A 21982-nucleotide genomic window follows, 5' to 3' on the forward strand; every position below is an offset into this window, starting at 1 on the left:
TTTTACTTAAGTACCGTCTGTGTGTTTACTCTTCACAAAGTCCAACCAAATGTTGAGACGTTTTGCTGATGGTGAGCATGTGTGGGGTCAGTATGAGTTGGAGAGCCATTGGTTTCTTCAAAATGCCTACATTGTTGTAGCTTGTAAACCACGAACTCGTACACCCCACACCGGATGTATTATTGACTGAAACATTGTTAGTTACGGTATAACTAAATGTGATTGATTTTCTGTATACTTCTGTACGGCCACATTGGGCTGTATTGCACCCCTCTGAATTTCATAACCATTTGAAATTCTTTTTAGATCTGCAATTTTTTGGCTAATGTTCCCTCCAGAATGTAGATGCTGGGGTTCAAGTGGTTAACTTTTCTTTTCCATTCTTAGCAGCTGACGTGGTCAGTGGGGGAGCGACATAATGCCCGGTGATGCTTAACCCATTAAGACCTGAGGCCGATTCTACAAATGTCTTCTGAGTCCTAACAGTTTTCTGAAAAACGTACGGTACTGTATCAGTGGTGCTCAAACTTTTTCATGTCAAGGACCCCCCCCAAAATGTGTTTGGCCGCGGACCCACATCTCAAAATATTTTGTTCCAGGGACCCCCAGAAGCAAACATTTGAATTAAAAATGTTTGCTTGAAAAAATATATATATTCAAAGATTTGCAAAAATGTTCAAGATTCTTTTTAAATAGCAGATCTACAAGCTCGTAGCGTGGCACTCGGTGCCGTGCTATGAGCTTGTATATCTGCAATTTTTGAATAGCCAAAGTATAAAATAATGGTTTAAGTGGTTACACAGATGCGTTCCCAGATTGAATGGGTTAAATCAAACTCCCTGTTTTTACCATCGTGGAAGCTGCCTACCTGTAACGTGTCGTGTGGTTTCGCCCACGGTCGCCTGCACACCCCCTCATGCAGAATGACGGTAATTGGCTAATGTGTGCGTGTCCCTGCAGTGGCATGTTGCGTGCCCCCCCCCCCTGGTCCCCCACCCACCAGCATGTGCAGGGAAAGGGAAAAGAAAAAGAAAGAAACTGGGTAACTATGGAAACGTGCTGCAGTGATTTGCCGAGGCGAAGCGTTTCTTCCCTTCGGAGGCCATGAGCTAACAGGATTAGAGAGGATCCACAGACGACGGAGCTTGGAGAGCAGGTCTTTATTTGTCTCTCCGTTCCTGTATTTGATCCCCATTTGATCTGCCCAGCCTCTATGCAAAGTCTAGACTCACAAGTCAGTCTCTGAATGCTTCACTCAGCTAGAAACTGAGGAAAATCTCCCAGCTTTCGTTCCTACAACTGGGTGGAAACCATTAGAGTTTTTTTTTTAAATTGCATTGCAGAACCAATCCAAAGTCTTTAGGGTGGTCCTTCATATCGGGGTGGTGATATAATTGGTTTCCAAAGCAGTGGGCGTATAATAGAACACTCTTACCTATGTTCTAGCAACTACTTTGCCTTTAGAAGTTCACAGACGTATCGGTAGGTGGAGATCTCTAATCAGCGAGACTATACAGACCTTTATTGATCCCTCGTTGAATCAATAAACGTCTATCTGCAAAGTAAGATGCTTCAGGGCACATTTGAGAGGGTTTGTGTGTGTGTGTTTGTGGGTGGGTGTGTGCTTGTGCGAGCGTGCGCGTTTGTGTGTGTGTTGGTCAGCTGGATAGGGCGATTCAATTGGTCCTTCAGTGCTTACTGGCGACATAAAGACCACCTCTCCTCAGTCATCAGAGCCTGTACTCTAATCCAAAGCAAACACGTTCTTCCTCTATAATGAGGGCAGGGAGTGCATCTATCGAGCACAGACTAGAGTACCATGCATTCAGAGGAGCTGGTGGCCTACATTGCAATACCTCAGAGATAAGCAGCGTTACACCCTTGCAAGAGGGAGACGGGGCCAGACAGATGTTTTGTTGTTGTTCTGCCCCTTAATCCTCTGCCGTTTGATCAAATACCAAGTGTCTGTTTAAGTGTTTTGAAACTGCACAGAGCAGTGTCCTGTATACGGGAGACAGCATCACTGACTCTTTAAAACATTTGCTACTGTACAGTTCATTCAAGTCTGTGATTCACACGACTCCAGGCAAAGCTGATCATTGTCTACCTTACTGTTGGGAGACAATACAGAGAGTATCTCTGCTATTATTCCCGTCATTAATGTCAATATTGTACACCACAGTAGTGAAATTATAGTATAAAAATAAAAGTTACAAAAAGAAAATTCATAATATGCGGAAAGAGTTACTTCACTGGCCTACTGGCAGCGTAGACGAGAAATATTTTACTGATCGGTACGGTGGTTTGTGAGATTAGCCCCCCTGGTGCACGCACACACGCACACGTACGTACGTACGCACGCACGCAGACAGACAGACAGACAGACAGACAGACAGAGGAACGAAAGCATAATCTCCCCCCTTGCCAACTTGTTACAGTATCCCCACTTGCCTTTGGCCTGGTGAAGATGACAAGTAAATAATAGAGAGGCATGGGAGTCGGGATGTCATTTTAAGGAGGATGGGGTTGATTTTGTCTTTTGTTTGCTGATACCGTTGGTGTCATCCTCTGTGCTAACTAACTACTGTACATAAGGGTATATGGCTTATTTTGTGGCAAACACACCCAACTGGTCAAAATGAAAAGTGCCAAATTGTTTGATTTAAAATGGATTTAATAGCCAGCGCTTCAATGGCAAACAAGTGCTGGTGCTGACATCACTTCCTGTACTGTATAGTACATGACTTCATTGGTCTGTTACGGCTGCATGCCGTGATCACAATGTTTTCAGACGCTGTTATATCAAATCTTCACTACTTGCCTACATTGTGTTTGACGTGATGACAAAAAAGATACTTATCCCTGAATCTCTTGGTCATATCACAAATCATAATGTTTGGTTAGATTCACAATGCTGTTTTGTTGTATCGTAGCGTATTGGACCAAAACAGTCTAATTTGCAAAAAGAAATCTAACATGCTACCCTTAAGGAAAATATATCACTTTGCTAATCAGATCTGGCACAAACATAATTCATTAGGCGGAGTTAGAAGCTGTCTCCCTCGCTGAATGATAATTTCATAATAATGCTGAATGTGCATCACTGCACGGCATTTAACATGCATCAGAATAGGATTTTGACTATGACCCACTGACATGAAAGAATCCCCAAACATTCCCCAAACATTTAGGCCACCGATGAAATGGCCATGGAAGTCAAATCCAGAATAAATGACTATGTTCTTTTTTAAATCAATCCAAATGACTTATTTTTTATGATGGTACACCTGTTTAGTTAATGGGTCCTCGTTCAAGAATCATTTGATCTTATCACATTAAATCGTTCCGCCAATCCACATTTGATTTCCTCATCTTGCTTTTGTTATCTTTCTTTAGAATTCAGCAACTGGAAATAAATTGCTATGAGTTTAAATTAATACTTGTAAAGTATTTTAAACATCATTCTTTTTTTTTTACAAGATAGTATAGATCTCATCTGAGAAATGTCAGTAATCCCTTCATAAAAATGTTAGAACATTATAAATACAAAAAAATGCAGATTTAGAACTTCATAACGGATCACATCGTGATGTTTTTTTTCTTCCTTCGTTGTATTTGCTACTTTTGAAAATAAATAATTAAAAACATTTTTAATAATCCCTGAATTTTGTGACACTGACATGCCCAGAATAGGGACGCCAGTTTGAAAATGGTCACATTGGCTTAAAGAGAACCTTTTCCACAGTGCTTCACGTCAGCACTCACGTGTTCCTCATTGTAGTTGTCATGTTGTCAGAGACAGTAGGAGATATCTCATTTGCATCCGTCTACTTATGTTGTGTATGTATGTGTCTATTTATTATGTCAGCCATATGGAGCACAGCAACTGTGCCGCTATGCTCTTGTTTACACCTGTCACTGTATTAATAGCCGACAACATTATCATACAGTAGTATAAATAGCCCACACTTTCGTCTGAATTGGGGGCATTATGTCCCGTTAATGAGACCGGAACCACCAGGGAGACCAGAGGGAAGAACAGATTAAAAATACGGAGGGATGATGATGAGAGAGTGTAAAGAGCACGGTAGGGAACGGACGAACTGAAAGATGAAATGTCAGGAGAGCGAGGAGGGGGTGGCACGGGCAGGGAGTGAGAGAGAGTGAGAAGGAGGGAGGGAGGGAGGGAGGAAAGGAAAGGAAGTGTGTGTGATGTTTGAGCATGCGGGTGTGTCATGTAGGAGGCTGATGGATGTCCCTCCTTCCCGCAGAGTGGTGTACAGGGCAGGGCGGGTCTTCCACTGCCCTCCTGTACTGTATCCGTCCATCTCTCTGTCCCCGTCTTCTCTCTCTCTCTCTCTCTCTCTCTCTCTCTCTCTCTGTCCGCGTGCTTTTGTACGCACACACCTCGCCTCACCTCAGCACACTCTGTCATTCACTGCTCCCATTCATCTCCGCTGCTGTCGCGGATTCCCCCCGTACTGTACGTACTGTACGCACCACCACCACCACCATGCTCCTACTCTACAACTATCTCCTCTCTCTTCTAGAATCAATCTACCGCCGCGGGGCCAGAAGATGGAGGAAGCTCTACCGAGTCAACGGACACCTCTTCCAGGCCAAGCGCTTTAACAGGGTGAGTGACATTAATGTCCTGAACCACAACTAGTGGTACTGTAGTGTAGTCCACATTCTGCTCTGCAACATTTAAATCAGTTTAACACCAGCTTATGCACTGAGGGAGCTATTTTTTTTACGTTTCATTGTTATGATTATATATGGTTTCATTTGTTATTATTATTTATTGTATTATGTAGGTTATGTTTTTTGTTTAATGTATGAAATTATTGTTGTTATAATTTGTATTTACTTGTACTTGTATAGCAAGTATGATGGTCATCTTAACCACTTTAACCCCAGCATCGCGTTGCATCACATTGTTAGCTTGTCGATCGGCTATTTTCAGCAAAAGCTTTCCCCACAATAACAGAAAACACAAAAGACACTAGTATTGAGTTCTGAGGGACTCTGGTTACCCATATGGGGTTAAAGTGGTTAAACAACCAGTCTGATAACTGCGATAACTTCAGTGACATCATCTTGTACGGGGACTTACTTTCTAAATCAAGCGTGGCGGTGTTGTTTGTGTGGAGTAGTACAGTTACAGTCATTCAGAAGCATACTGCGGTTGAATTATGTATGACAGGTAATCAAGGCACTGCTCCCTACCGAGCTGTCTAGAAATATTGATGCATAATTCATGGTGCTCTACTTCTGGTTGTGGCTGGTTTAGCTGTTTTATACCATATTACTCTCACTCTCTCACACACACACACACACACACGCACACCCACCCACCCACACACACACACACCCACCCACCCACCCACACACACACACACACACACACACACACACACACACACACACACACACACACACACACACACACACACACACACACACACACACACACACACACATACGCAGGCGGGCATGTACACACACACACACACACACACACACACACAGGTTTGTCGTTGTGTTGTTGGAACAGACTGCTTGCTCGGCATTACTAGTTACCAATGTGCTCTGCACTGGCCCAGTTCTTCTGGTTTAACCCATTAAGATCTGAGGCCCATTCTACAAATGCCTTCTAAATCAGTTAGTTCTCAAACTTTTTTCGTGCCAGGGACCCCCAAAATTATATGTATTTGTATTTGTATTTAATGTATTTGGCCGCGGAGACCCCCAACTGAAAACGTTTTGTGCCAGGGACCCCCAGAAGAGAAGATTTGTGTAAAAAAAATTATAATAATTTATAAACACATTTTTTAAAACACTTTAAAGATTTTTCTAAATAAAAAATAGCAGTACATGTATATCTGATGTACATGTATATCATGTATATCATTGTATATCTGCTATTTTTGAGAACCACTGTTCTAAATCCTAAGAGTTTTCTGAAAAATGTATGTTGCTATATAGCTGTAATCTAAAATGCTTTCCCGGTTTTAATGGGTTAAGGTTGTATTGGAGAGGCTGCACGAGAGACCTCTTATTACACTTGAAGATACTACAGTATGTGTTTGCTTTCTTTGAACCGTAAGCTCTCCTTTTGAAAGGGAAAGAAATGGTGTTAGTTTGGGCCAGACCGAGGTTTAAGAATAGGTGTGAAAAGGACATAATCTTCTAGGGCAGTGGTTCTCAAACTTCAAGGATCCCCGAAATGATATGTATTTGGCCGCGGACCCCCATCTGAAAATATTTGTGCCAGGGACCCCCATACAAGTTTTGTGTTCAAATGTTTCCAAAAATATTCCAAATGTTAAACATATTTGCAAGATTTATTTTGAAAATAGCAGATCTACAAGCTAACAACGCGTCGCATTGCGACCCTTTGTGAGCTCGTAGATCGGCTATTTTCAAATAGCCAATGTATATCGGACTCAAGTGGTTAAACTGAATTTGAATGCATGCAAAATTAACTCATTTTGCTGGGGACCCCCTGGTGCCCCCCCTCCCCCCAAGGACCCCTGGGGGTCCCCGTACCCCACTTTGAGAACCAATGTTCTAGGGGCGCTAGAGGCTCACCGTCTAGACGGGGCGCAGCAGGTTAGCCGAGTGCACTGGGCGCAATATGCCTACTCAGCACACACGGCTGCGGTCACGCGTCCATTACTCTGTGCCTCTTGCTATCATTGATGCACACACTGGAGCCACGGTTATTTGATCGACGGTTCCATTGGCAATGGTTGGCAGGCTCCACCAAGGTCATAAACAACCCACCTCGCTCTCATCTGCAGCACCACAGTCCAAGTAGTATCAGCTGCACTGTGTGGTTAGACTCGAGGTTTGGAGCACTAAGATGTTCCGTGTTTTTTTGCAGTTTCTCAACAGTGTAATGCTACATCGGTGTTCTCCTATCATTACCTCTTAGTTTGGAGTCTGCAAATGTGTGCTTTGTTTTGGATATTAAATCATCTGCCCAGGGGGCTTGTTGTTACTGCAGGTTGCCATGTTCCTGGTTGGCGCACCATGTTGTCTTCAGCATATAAATAAGCTGAGGAGAAGTAGGTCATGTTTCTCCTCCCTTCGCTCTCTCTCTCTCTCTCTCCATCCCCATCTCCCTCCTTCCCCTCAATCTCTCAGTGCATCCTCCCTCCCTCTCTCTCTCTCTCTCTCTCTCTCTCTCTCTCTCTCTCTCTCTCTCTCTCTCTACCCATCCCCATCTCCCTCCTTCCCCTCAATCTCTCAGTGCATCCTCTCTCTCTCTCTCTCTCTCTCTCTCTCTCTCTCTCTCTCTCTCTCTCTCTCTCTCTCTCTTTTATCTGTCCAGTCTCTCCTCCCTCCATTCTCTCTTCCATTCCACCCTGCCCCATCTCTCCCTGACATTGCAGCAAGAGAAAGACGCCTTGTGAATCCCTCCCATTAGACATAATGGGGTCTCTCTCTCTCTCTCTTTTCTTTTTTTTTGCATCATCCACGTGATGAAGCAGAATCCATTCCCCTCCACTATAGCCATGCCTCAGTGCAGCACTCTATTAGGGACGTGAGTGACACTGCCATCTCATGGCCGCTGAGCGGAAGAACCCAAACAAAATGCTGCACACATCAGAGCTCTGTTGACGCTTTGTTCCCGTGAGAGACGTGTCGGGATGAGAGCTGAATTAAAAGTGTGCATGTTAACCCATTAAGACCTGAGGCTGATTCTACAAATGCCTTCTGAATCCTAACAGTTTTCTGAAAAACCTATTTTCTAGTGGTGCTCAAACTTTTTCATGTCAAGGACCCCCAAGATTATATGTATTTTGCCGCCGACCCCCATCTCAAAATATCTTGTTTCAGGGACCCCAGAAGCAAAGATTAGAGTTAACATATTCGCTTTAAAAGAATAGCTTGTAGATCTGCTATTTTTGAAAAATCATGACAATCTGTGCAAATCTTTGAATATATATATTATATATTCAAAGATTTGAATATATATATTATATATATTCAAAGATTTGCACAAATTGTCACAATCTTTCAAAAATAGCTGATCTACAAGCTCGTAGCGCGGCACGAAGTGACGCGCTATGAGCTTGTATATCTGCTATTTTTGAATAGCCAAAGAATAAATGCTTCCCCAGTTTTAATGGGTTAATGTTCCAATATTCAGGGAATAGGGTGCAGCTCAGAAGTTCACAACGGTATGTGCACAGTGCAAAGTAAACCAATATCTCCTTGGTCTTTGGGTGAAATTGGATTTTTTTTTTTTTTCACTTCACCTAGATCTACGCGATTGGCACGTGGCGGCTTTAAAGCGGTTCGCGTAGATCTACGTGATTGGCAGTCAATGTGTTAAAACAATTTTATTATGAGAGATATGAAATTCTAAGAGAGTGTCCCTCGAGTTAAGGGCCACTACATTAGTGTGATATTGCTCGGATTAGTTCAGTTTTTAAGCTCAGATGGGCAATTATGTTTTAAAAAAAAGTAATTATGAGAAACGGGAACATACTGATATTAAACGCCAGTATAATGAGACTTGTAATCCTCACTTTGATTAGTTAACAATGCTTGGTAAAATGTTAGATTGTGTTTATTCATCTACGGTCTGTAAGAGATAATGGACAACATTATCCCACTCATTACACAGCTACTTACAAGCAATATCAATAATTTGACAGGAAATATTGATTCAAAAATGATCTCATTATCTTAGAAGTTTCCACTCCCATAGCAATGCGGTCTGCTATTGGGAAATATCTGAATTCCTGTGTCTACAAACTCGACAAATTTGTGTAATAAACAAGCATATTGGTGATAGGTACTAACAGCATACATAGAATCAATCAATCAACAACCTATCCAACCCAGACTACTGTACAGTCTCTTATTTTAAATAGTGGATCACATGTCCAACACTGACAGTCTGTGTTGGTGTAGCGTTTGTGTGTAGATCATGACATTGACATTAAATCCAATCTAACTCACTTTATTTATAGAGCACATTTAAAACAACAGCGTTGAACCAAAGTGCTGTACACTCAGTAAACAAATATAAAATACTAAGAGTAGAACAATAAACAATAGATGGGGGGGCAAAAATACATAGATGGTGTAACACATAGCCTAACGGAAACAGCAACTCTCAGTCTGAATCTTCGGGTGCTTTCACATTATGTCCCCTTTCAGCCCTCAAAACGAACTCAGACCGTTTAGGGAGATTTTCTTTGCACATAATATGTGTTTTTTTTTGGCAGATTTCTGGCAGAAATTAAAAATAAATTGTAGGAAATATAAAAAATAAAGGGCATATTTACTTGCGACCAATAAAAATGGACCCACTATTTGGGAACCACTGCCCTAGCATCCCTATTCTGGGGGGAACATTTGCCGAAAATAGCAGATCTACAAGCTCACAATAAGTCACAGCGTAATGCGCTGTGAGCTTGTAGATCTGCCATTTTTGTCAAAGAGGTTTGGTGCAGAGGAAAAAAGAGCAAACCAAGTACAGAGCCATAGGTCAAGTTTACAGTATTGAGGGTTTAAAGGTAGGGTAAGTGATATTTTTATGTCTAAAACAAAAAACAAAATGTTAAAGGGTTAAAGCACTATATTCTGATAGTAATCATTGCTATAGAGTGTTTGTTCAGTCACAGGGGTCTCCTCATCTCTCCAGCTCTTTAAACGGAAAATACATTTTCAGGTGGGTTGCAAATTGTCAGCCAATCAGGAGAGAGTATCCATTTATCAGCTGGTGTTCCAGTTCCAATTTTGTCCGCTCATTTCTTTGTGTCATCACTTCCAATTTAATTTGTTTAATCTGTATCCTGTCTGAGTTCTCTATCCTGATCCTGTTAAAAGTACTAAAGTTACTCTATAGCTATAGCAATGAGACCTATCAGAATATAGAGCTATTTACACTTATTTTAACCAAATAATTAAATTAATAAATTCACATTAACATGAATCCAACTTATTAATAGAAAAGTTCATGTGTAAACAAATAAAGAACAATATTTACGAAACGCTGATGATAGTGCTGTCAAACAAGTCTATGAAGCTATCTATGAAATCTATGAAAAGCATCTGCAACACAGTTTTATGCAATAGAGTGGGGGTCCCGCTTCATCTCTCTTAGCTAAGGGATCCTTGGCCTGAACATTTTTGAAGACCCCTGCTCTATGCTTGTAGATATGCTCCATCAGCTATTATTGATAGCCACAAAAGGTTTTGTAGCAATATAGTATGGTACAAAATCCAATATTTTAGCAGACAAAACTGCACTGAAGTGCATAGCCTGAACTAGTGTCTACTGTATGTACATTAGGAAGTACAGCAAGGTACAGCAACGGTCATCTTGTTTCAGGTGAAAACTACCCATAATAAATCAAAGCAGGTACAGGTCTGAGCTCACATGAATCACATGATGTGAACAGAAAGAGGACTGAGGCCCCTTCAGAGCTGAAGTGGACCAGAAAGAGAACTGAGTTCTCTTTCATGTGAACCGACAATGTGAACACAAAAATAACTTGAGTCCCTTTTCTTTTGTCCCACTTCTTGGTCCACTTGAAGAGGACTCAGTTCGGTTTGGTTCTAAAAGGGGCATAATGTGAAAGCACCCTTCCCCGAAAGCCAAGGAGTACAAGTGAGTTTTCAAACGTGATTCAAACACAGGCAAGGTTTTGAGACGCTAATTGATCTACAGTATTGTACTGTAGCTTGTGAGTATTTATTTCTAATCACCCACACCTCGCTTGAAGCTTTGCTAGGTGGGCTCCTTTTTCTGTCCTGCTGCAGCAGATGAGACAGCTCATCATTTCTCTGCACATCACACAGGCCTGTTTCCAGGCACTCGGATGACCTGCAGCACTGATGGGAGAGAAAGCGAGTCGATCGATAATGATGAGCCTTTCTCATCTCCTCTGCTTTTATTAACTGCCGAGAATCATTTTTGCAGTGGTCCAGGCCTCTGAAATGAGCCGGTCCGCACGAGAAAGACACACGGAGAACCGTGTAGTGCAGAACAGCATATCAGTCCAAGCATGGCGTGGAAGACGGCTCCATCCTGTCTGAGTGTGATAGCGGCATGCTTTTTGAACCCATTAAGACCTGAGGTTCTATTCTAAAATGTCTTCTAAATCCCAACAGTTTTCTGAAAAACATATGTAGCTATATCCTTGGTTCTCAAACTGTTATGTCAAGGACCCTCAAAATTATATGTATTTGGCCGCCGACCTCCAGAAGCAAAATATTTTTGTTCCAGGGACCCCCAGAAGCGAAGATTTGCAAAAATAGCAGATCTATAAGCTCATAGCGCGTCACGACATTACGTGCTATGAGCTTGTATATCTGCTATTTTTGAATAGCCAAAAAGCATAAAATATGGTTAAAGTGGTTAAAATGATTGTGATACATGTTTTTCCCGGTTTTAATGGGTTAAAAGTACTGCCTGAAGCACATAGGCACTAATATCTCCCCTTAAGACAAGTGGGGACCGCCTCTTGTCTGAGCGGTAGATGTTAGGTCTTGTGCAGGGGACATATTAATTACATATTGCTGCTTTAAGGTGGTTTCTGCTTAATTCAATAGTACATTCAGACAGGAGACGGTGCAGAGAGGGGTCGACTTGGTCCAGCAGTCCTTACCCAAATGTGAATCCAGGACATTCTGAATATGGAGCACATGCACTATAAATGCTTGAGCGATCGCTATATAGCCTATACCACCTTTTAGTATCTTGTAACCATTAAATGGAGTGGTTACCCAGTGAGGTGCAGCACCTCTGGCAAGCACCGTCTGGTTGATCATAATTTTTTAGTGTCGAGGTGTCAGGTTAGAAACCCTGCAGCATTTTGGACATGAATGTAAAGTTGTGGCGAGCCGAGATTCATCAGCTCGCGGTACAGCTGTGGGGAGCGATTGAATTTCCCAAGCTGCAGCAGGCCGGCTGCACTAGGATTACATGAGTCCTCTCATCTCTTACAAAACAGAGCCGCGGGGAGTTGTCAGACTGGGTCAAGGACAAGACTCTGCTGCCTCGGAGCCAGCACTGCATCCAGTTAATGCACTTCAATCCACGGTGCTCCCCATCGCTTTCCCCTCGCTTAGCAGCAGAGCCTGGTTAGTGGCTTTATGGGCCCAGTAAAGTTCAGTCAGTGTGAAGTACATTAGTGTTGTTTTGGCTCGCAGTGATCAGGCTTAGACCTCAGGGGCTCCTCCGTAAATCCTGGGCAACGGAGGGATCTCATTTGTTGCTCAACAGGGGCTGGAATCAGTGATGACCACTCGCAGGGGGCACATACCTCTGCATGCCAGCTGAGAGAGAAAAAGGGCTGAACTTTAACGAGACGATTTTGGCCTTGAAGCGTAAATCAACATTATATAAGCCTACTCTTTAGGTGTCTTTCTCTCTCTGTCTCTTTAACCTCTCAGTACTTGTCTGTGACATTCAGACTGAAATCAAGCAAGACTGCAAAGCTAGTTCAGGCAGACAAGTGGAGTAGCCTCCTCTCAGAGTCAGGTGATGTGTCGTCATATCCCTTGAGATGGTATTTTTAAATGCCAAGCTCACCTGCTCCCACTGTTTGCTGTGCTAATGCTTTATTTCTACACCAGCATCCACCTGTTGACCCTGTTTCACTATTATAGTCCCTCCCATGGAGGGTTTCATATCTGATCAGTCCATGTTCTCATTTGGCTGGCTTTTCTTTATTAATTACCACTTTCACCTTTGCGTCCCAATTTTGGGCAGTCTTAAGCGGAAAGTAAAAAAGAAAAAACACATTCTATCGTGTATTCGGCTTATGACTTCGGCTTAAGTGGTCAAAACTGTATGAACTTGGGTGTGTTAACAACTGAAGGAATATGTGATACAGCCTTTTTTTTTTTATGATATGAAATTTCTCAAAGTCCGATCAAAGTGTCTACAGTGCTGAGGAGAGGAAAGTGATTTTAAGTTTGGGTGGGGGGGGGACACACACTAACAAAACAAGAACAAAAATATTTTTGATTAATTTATGCTGGCTGAAATCCCTGTGTTTGCTTGGACCGGGGAAGATGCTTTGAAGTGCTTCTGAAGCATTTCCATAGTAACAGCCCATGAACTGTGGCTCTTTGTTCTTCAGGCTGGTAGAGTAGCAAACAGCCTATGAATGATGGTCTGTCAAATCCACTGGAGCAGACAGCTACATCGCCACTGACAAACTGATTTGTAGAATTCATATTTGTTTTAGGGGTGCAACAGTTAATCATCCTAATCGATTGAAACGATTATTTATACATTTTTATCATTTAATAAAATAATTGATTAGTAATCGATCCCTATTTTGGGCATGTCATTATAGATTTAAACTTTCAAAAACTGTCACACAAGCTGTGAGATTGTCTGCTATTTTTATTTAAAAAATTACAGGTCACTGTATAAAAAAGGGTTTAAAATGTAATCAATTCATTGATATACATTATATATATTTTTAATAACAAAAAATGTGCTTCTCGATTTTTCGATTAAGAAAAAGTAATCGATAGAATAATCGTTATGAAAGAAATTGCAGTATAGTAGTTGCAGCCCTAATCAGTGCCATTCTCTTACCTACGTGGTTGGTTTTTAATTGACATATCTGAGGGAAACTACATTTTAAACACCTTGGGCATGGAATAAGCTACAAAAATATCAAAAAATAGACTCATTTTACTGTGTGTGTGTGTGTGTGTGTGTGTGTGTGTGTGTGTGTGTGTGTGTGTGTGTGTGTGTGTGTGTGTGTGTGTGTGTGTGTGTGTGTGTGTGTGTGTGTGTGTGTGTGTGTGTGTGTGTGTGTGTATATTTTGCATATCGTTGCTTTCGGGTAGAAACCTTGTATGTGCAAAACTGCTGCTTTTCAGGAAATGGAAAAAAATACCCTGTGTTCCAATGGATCCAATGTTATTCTTTCACAAGCTCTTGTTAATACTTTTGTTTGTTTATCAAATACCCACCAGACAGACTTAAGCACTTTCAACCTGGCGTCCCTATGTTGGACATGTCATATCATAATATAACGGTTTCAAAATGTTTCTACATATTTAAGGGAAAAAAACATAGAAGATCTACAAGTCTGTGAACTTGAAAATCAGATATTTTCGCTACTTTTTGCTCGACACCGTCATACGACAAAGCATAAAATAGGGCTTACTGTATATATTCAGTGGTTGAAGCAGCAGTTCACAAACCTTTTCAAGTCAAGGACCCCCAATTTGATATGTATTTGCCCGCGGACCCTCATCTGAAAAGGTTTTGTGCCAGGGATTTATGTAAAACTAAAAGAAATTAAATATTATTCAAAACATTTCAAAAATAGCGGATGTACAAGCTCGCTGTGAGCTTGTAGATCTGCTATTTTTGTATAGTCAACGTATAAATGGATAAAGTGGTTAACATGATTGTGACGCTATATTAACTAATTTTGCCGGGGACCCCCCCCCTCCCCACACTTTGAGAACCAATGAAAGGATTACCAATAGCATTAATTTATGAAATATGGAGATACAAGGTTTCTGTCCAACAGCGACAATACTGTAGCTTGTATTTTTGATATATTGCAGTTTGTGTTGTGATTTTATACCGCATTTACCTTGGCCAGGTCTTGTAAAAGAGATTAAATTGTTTTTATCCCAATGGATCTTCCTTCCTGGTAAAATAAAGGAAAACATTAAAATGAATCCCTTTCCAAACAAGACTATAAAAAGCCTCACCAGTGGCCCCTAGAGGCTGTGCTGCTCCTTATATCCAACAGGTCCATTTGGTTCCACTTGTACACTCTCAGAGTTAAACACACCTTTCTACACTGTGAAACCCAGAGTTGAACACTCTGGGTTTCACAGTGTAGAAAGGTCTTCAGCCTGTTTTTAAAAGATGACACAGCAGATCTCAGGCCAGCAGGCAGATTGTTCCAGTGTATTCTGTTTCGCAGTCATGAGTAAGAACTACAGAAGCATAGACCATATTTGCTGGTAAAATTGTTCTACTTGATTATTTCGGTAAACTGCTTATCACTGTACAGTATGTATGTTGACATAAATTATACTCATGGCAGTATCCAGACCTGAAATCAGACTTGTATCAACACTTTGCCTGGTGACTTCTGATAGTCTTCTGATAAGTTTGAGGAATTCCTGCCCACAACCTTATCAGCTCTGTGGGTGAACAATCAATCACACACGCACGCACGCACGTGCGCACACACACTCAGAGTGTAGAAATGTGTGCTATTGTTGTATCTATTTTTTCGAGTGACATCTTATGAGTTTTGCTGTACAAATAAAAGTTTGAATTCAGTGCAGTAAAAAAAAAAACGGGTACAATGCATGAGGATAGTGAAGGGGCAGTGCAGAACCCAGTTTCCCTGTAACAGACACCAAGCCAATCGTTCAGTGCTACTGTATGTACACAGTGTTGAACTCTGAGAGTTACAAGTGGATAAATTAGCATAAAGGATTTTACTGTGTACTCCAAGAGGGTGAATTAAAGGAGTAGTTCACCCAAAAAACGTACTTATTTTCTATCAATTACACACCCCATGAAGCCTTGAATTCATGGAGATTTTTTTTGTTTTTGTCGTATTCCTAAGCCAATAATTTGATGACCAGCGGAGTCTCCTACTTTAGTCTCCTATTGACCGATGACACGGTCATCAAATTATTGGCTCAGGAATGTGACAAAAACAAAAAAATCTGAATCATGAATTCATGGCTTCATGGGGTGTGTAATTGATAGAAAATAAGTCATTTGTTGGGTGAACTACTCCTTTAAAATGGAAACCAGCTTTTAATTACAATTACAAATATATATCAATCCCTGGTATTGATTTTTATCTATAAATACCTGCCATTTAATCTGATCACTCTACCAATTCCATTAGACTGAGACATTTCTTTTTTTCTGTCAGTGTTAGTTATTAATTGTTCCTTGATGAATAGATCAATACTGATGGAGTCAGCCATTGTCTGGGCGCTGATTGCTCGTTAAAAGTGTAATTTGTTTATCTGTCTTCTTCCAGAGGTAATACTGTGGCCACTGCAGTGAAAGGATAAGTTGTAACGTATTTAAAACAGATGCTAGGTTCATTGTTAATCTGGTAGCCTATAGTTTCAATATACAGATTATTGATAGTATTGTTTTAGACTAATGCTAGGTTCTTGGTTTTCTTTAACCTAGTATCCTGTGGTTTCAATGTACAGATTATTGATAGTATATTGTTTAGACTAATGCTAGGTTCTTGGTTTACCTGTGATCCTAGTTTCCTGGAGAGGCACTACACTGTCTCTCTGCATTCTAAGAATGTGATACACGTCGCTTTGGATTAATGCCTAAATTACAAACTGTAAATTGTAAAAGTGTCAAATGTTTAGCTGTCTTCTCCGTGAACGGATATGTGTAACGTTTTTAATCCATTATTAAGACCGGGAACGCATCTGTGTCACTTAAGATTTGAGTGCCGCACTACGTGCACTACGAGTGCCGCATTATGAGCTTGTAGATCTGCTATTTCTTAGAAAAATCGTGGTGCAAATCTTTGAATATATATGTATATATGTTTTAAAGCGAACATTTTAACTCCGATCTGTGCTTCTGGGAGGGGGTCTCTGGAACAACATATTTTGAGATGGGGGTCCGCGGCCAAATACATATCATTTTGGGCGGTCCTTGACAAGGAAAAGTTGGAGCACCACTGATATAGCGACATACTGTTAGGATTTAGAAAACACTTTAGATTAGATATGTATTTGGCCACGGACCCCCATCTCAAAATCTTTTCCAGGGACAGCTTTAGAATATATATTCAAAGTTTGTAAAAGCTTGTATATCTGCTATTTTTTGAATAGCCAAAGAAATAAAAAAAATTACACAGATGCGTACCCGGTCTTGAATGGGTTAAAAGGGTAATCATGTGTTTGTCTGTCTCCTTCCAGAAGGCATACTGTGGCCACTGCAGTGAAAGGATATGGGGGCTGGGCCGGCAGGGCTACAAGTGTATCAACTGCAAACTACTGGTCCATAAGCGTTGTCACAAACTCGTCCCTCAGACCTGCCAAAAGCTTATGGTGAGTTAGCCTAACACTCAGCCTGAATTTCCATTTTGTTTCACTCCATTATTCAGTCTGAAAGCCCTCTCAGTACAGCTGTTTTCTGAGATGGGGGCGTGGCCAAAGTGTCTCTCCTTAGCGATTGGTTCCTAACTGGATTATTCCGATCCCGATTGGGCCGGGCTGCCGGTTAGATTTTCAACCGAGAAAACCCGCCTTCTAAAGCGTCACCAGACCCTAAATGCGAGGCTAGCGATTCAGGGGCTGGAGCCAGGCTAATGGTGAGTCCCTCCATCACAGAATCCATGAGGGCTGGCCCAGAAGCCAGTGTTGGGAGTTTCATGACCATGTGAGGATATTGTGATATCATAATACAGTGATTCTCAACCTGTGGGCCGGGACCCACTGATGGGCTGTGAGGATATTGCAATTATTTGGCCCCCTAATTATTTCCAAAACACTAAGATTTTAACGATAATATAACATAAAATAGTGTCATGGTATTTTTTCTTTTCTTTGTGATATCGATCGATTCATTGAAATAAACTGCACACAGCCCACCCGTCAGATGGGTGGGCCCTGATCCAGGAAAGGTTGAGAACCACTGTCATTATACACAATTCTCTCATCTACATTACATTACATATACATCTAGAGGTCCATGCACTCAGTCAGTCACTGGATCCCCGCCGGAGCGGTGTGTCCAGTCTATGACATCAGTGATCTATGACATATCTTTGACGTAATGTATGACTCCATATTTCAGCAAGGCTTAAAGGTTCTATGACATTCATTTTCACTTTTTTTTATTTTTTATGTTTTTTGGGGGGTTTTATGACCTCAATTACACCCAAAAAATCTGAACTTTGAACATTCAGTGGATTTTCTGTGGTTGGGCTTTTCTGAATAATTAGGCTGAAAAGTAATCTGAGCTTGGCCCTTCGACAGTGAGGTCACAGCCGATTAATCCCGCCCACTCTCCTCCTCGCCCCTCCCCTCCCCTATCCTTTCCTTTGGGGGGGGGGCGGAGCAGAGGCGATGATTGACAGGCAAAATCCCTCACCAGTGACACCCGCAGGCAAAGATTTCTTTTTTCATTGCAGTTGAAAAGGCTTTAGAAATGTGAGAGAAGAACACCTGCCATGGATCAACGGAGTGGAATTTTTTGTTAAAACTTTCTATACACGTTTGAAGGACCATGACAAAGACTTTGAATGTGTGGTAAAACTGAACGTCATGAAACCTTTAAGCCCGATCCAATCGCCTTTCTCGCCCATTATAACATTTATGTTAGATCTTTTTTTTAAATGAAGAAAAAACAACAATGATTGGTCCCAGACACACAAACAAACTTCCGCTTGGCGGAGTTAACAGCCTAACTTGTTATGAAATGATAAGTTCAACATGTCTGAACAGTTTTGTTTGACAAAACACAGAACATGTTTTAATTTGATTGTTTTCTTTGTGATTTTTCAAACATAAACCCACAGGTTGAGTACCACTACTGTACACACCCTCATATACTGTATACACCCTCATACCAAATTTACTGTATACTGTACAGCACACACCCTCATACTGTATCCACCCTCATATATACTGTACACACCTGAGCTTGGTTTACCTCATACATGGGCAACTGTCGGCCCGGGGCCCACATGCGGCCCCCACCTTCACTTAATGCCCACCCCTGGTTTATCTGAACCAACAAAAAAAACAAAAGCAAATACACAGTATTCATGAAGATGTGCAGTGAAGCACAATGCTTTCCTTTGTCTTTACATTTGAGCGTATGTCAATGTGCTGTGAATTATCAATAATAGTCGCCTTTGTCTTAGTCTAGTGTAGACAGACGATCAGAGAGATCTCTGCCTACTAATATGTCTGGTGAAATCTAAATTCAAAGTATGGGCTGGTACAAAATGGAAACAATTCAGAGAATTACAAATAAATAATAATAACTGCATTGCAGAACCAATGCCAAGACTTTAGCAGTCCAACCTTCCTTCATATTGGAACATTGATATTAGTTTTCAAAGCAGTGGGCGTAGGTTTGTTAGCGCTGGATGTCTCCGCTGCTCTAGCCAATATATTGACCTTAGATTTCACCAGACATTTCAGCAGGCGGAGATCTCTGATGGTCTCATTATACGAGACTACCGTTGTCTAAATGTCTAAATCATTTATTTGACCAAACAAGAGACCCTCAATTCTGCTCCAGAAGACCAAAGTCCTGCCTAAAGGATCAATGTAGTCAACACACACATTGCTACTGCAAAATGTGAGCTTTAAGCTTGATAAGATGAAACAATTAAATGCTTCCCCTACTGAAAAACCTCCATGTCACCTTATGTCTAGCCTGTCCCAGCAGCCAGTTCTATTTCAACATGCTACAGTAGCTGAGAGTATCTTTCTAATTTAGGCCCAGCTTTCATTCTGTCCTCGCCAAGATGGATTATTGTATCATCTACCGGGTCACTGGAACAATGCGAGCATATTTTGGTGAATGCTTTCCTTATTTTCTGCAGGATCCAGTTATGCCATCACAAGAACCCCCCTTAGATGAGAAGAGCGAAGAGGTGGACCTCCCTCCGGAAGACACGGAGGACGGAGACGGAAGTATGATCATTCAAACCCTATTGTTCTTTAAAACAAAAATGTATATATATATATATATTAAACAATAGAGCAGCCTGCCAACATTGCAGTGCTATCGCTCATCATTTCTCAGCAGTATTATGGGACCTGGTTATTGTTGTTGTCAGTTCTTGAATGCACATTAATCACTTGCGACGACGCATCGTTTTTTACTGTTCTCTTACATTATGGCAGGAGTGACAGCTCTAAAAGCAAAATAATGCTTAGCATCAAACAAAGAGAGCCAGCAACCTCCTAACTGCCGTAAGAGAAGTTTAGAATCTAGCTTTAAGAGATCATGATCATGAACTGCTAGCTTCGTCTCTTGAATGATTCAGGGTAAATGCATTGTTTTACTGAGTACACTGATTCAAAAGAGTGGGGGGAGATAATGTCGCTTTGTGGGTGAGACATGATTCAATTACACAATATTGGCTTTTTGCTGTAGTCACGTCAATTAACTGTCTGTCAGGTAGATGAAACGTCACAATGACTGTCCCAACAGCCACCACTGTTATGTCTAACTAGACTAGAGCAATGTGTCCTGTTGAAGTGTCCTCGAGTAAGACAGTGAACCCTCACTCTGATGTTGGAGTACACACTTTATGGTGCTGCCTCAATCAATTTGCTCTATTTAAAGATGGGAGTGTGTGCCCCTAGAGCCCATACAATGAGGCAGACTCATAATACTGGTTGTAAAGTCATTTAACATCCTTGAAATTATCCAAAGCAATAGGCAATTAACTACATAAAGCCGTCCTTGGCATTGTGGTTGGCACAGCAGTTTCACAGTAAATCTAGTGTCAATTTTACGGGGTCCATTTTTATACTCATACTTAAATTCAGAACTTTGCTGTGTAGTTGTAAACTAAAGCAGCAAGCCCCAAGAGGCTGTGGTTTGTTAAAAGGTGTTGACAGACACGACGTGGAGCAGGGAGGCTAAAATCCCCTTAGCTGTTCTAAAATCACTGTAAGCCACGGCCTCGCATAGCTTATTGCATTTATAAACCGGTTATCGAATATGGCAACATGAAAATCATAGGCATATTCCAATTAAAACCATTTTTAATAGCAATTTTACTTCAAGAATAATTTCTACAAGACAGTAGACTGCTTGCACAAATAAGGCTGTGACTATCCTTTAAAAACTGAATGGAAGCCGATAATGTTAAACATTTAAACACGTCATTGTAAATGTGAAATGAATCAATATTGAGCAAATGCATGCATGGCCTATTTCTCTCTTAAAATATCAACAGAAACTGATTTTGAAAATCAAAATTCACAACAAAATCGGTCATTTTGATTTAGTTTGGCGCAGTATACTAATTAAAGTAATTCGCTCACAGGTGTCTATTTCTAGAGCATTTTGCAATGGCTTTGTAAATCGTAATTAAGGACCGGAACTATTGCTCTAGTGGACTGGTCTAGTTTGGTTCTGAGACTGCCCTCTTGCCCGGTAGTATTTTGCCCTTAATTTTTTTTACTGTTTATTAACATATTAAATACTGTTTGTACAGTTTGCCAAGCATAAACTATTTAAAATAAAACATATTTATTACATTTGCTTATAATAATAAATGTTTGAATACAAAGAGAGAACCGATGTCGATCACATAGTGCTGTGAATGACAACCGTTGAAATTGGGCAGATATAGGCCTGTACAATAAATGAATTAATTAACAAAGTCCACTTCTATCTCAAATGAAAACAATATCCGCGGCTTCCTCAGGGAGTACCGTTTTTTGGAATGCAGTGCATTATTCTATAATAAAGGTCATGGAGATGCTCCTTTGCATCGCCCAGCACTTTGGTACCCCTGACTCAGCATGAGTACAGCTCTATAAAATACACCGAGGATTACATGCATTTTTTATGGGATTTCTTGTTTAGCATTTTATTGGTCATTTGGGGTGGACACAGTTTTTGGGACCACTCTGTTGAGATCAGCATCTGACTGCATACACAGTAATACACCTCCCTCTGGTGGTCAAAAATAGAAAGACAGTCCCATTGGTTTGTGTGGAATATTTCCCCTCTCTCTCTCTCTCTCTCTCTCTCTCTCTCTCTCTCTCTCTCTCTCTCTCTCTCTCTCTCTCTCTCTCTCTCTCTCTCTCTCTGTGTTACTGTATCACATTATCTGTGTTACATTAACTACTATTACATGTGAAATTAATTCATGTTTTCTTTTCTTTTTATCACTCTTTATGCTTACAGTACCTTTCTTACCGCACAATCGCACAGTGGAGAAAACAGAAGACACAGATCCAGAGGTGATATGAACTGCTGACT

General features: G+C 41.0%; 1 protein-coding gene across 2 annotated transcripts in view; it reads left to right on the forward strand.

Annotated features, from left to right (window-relative positions):
* The window catches only part of prkcz (protein kinase C, zeta), a 126345-nt gene that overhangs the window by 64591 nt on the left and 39772 nt on the right, over positions 1-21982 (forward strand). The window contains exons 5-8 of one of the 2 annotated variants that reach the window (XM_080444508.1): positions 4551-4636; positions 16939-17070; positions 19581-19671; positions 21908-21963. In XM_080444508.1, the coding sequence (XP_080300634.1) occupies positions 4551-4636; positions 16939-17070; positions 19581-19671; positions 21908-21963 (365 nt within the window). The remainder of the gene's footprint in view (positions 1-4550; positions 4637-16938; positions 17071-19580; positions 19672-21907; positions 21964-21982) is intronic. The other variant, XM_080444509.1, reaches the window with a different exon arrangement.

Source organism: Gymnoscopelus braueri, assembly GCF_963280865.1.
Source record: "Gymnoscopelus braueri genome assembly, chromosome: 12".
Classification (NCBI taxonomy): domain Eukaryota; kingdom Metazoa; phylum Chordata; class Actinopteri; order Myctophiformes; family Myctophidae; genus Gymnoscopelus; species Gymnoscopelus braueri.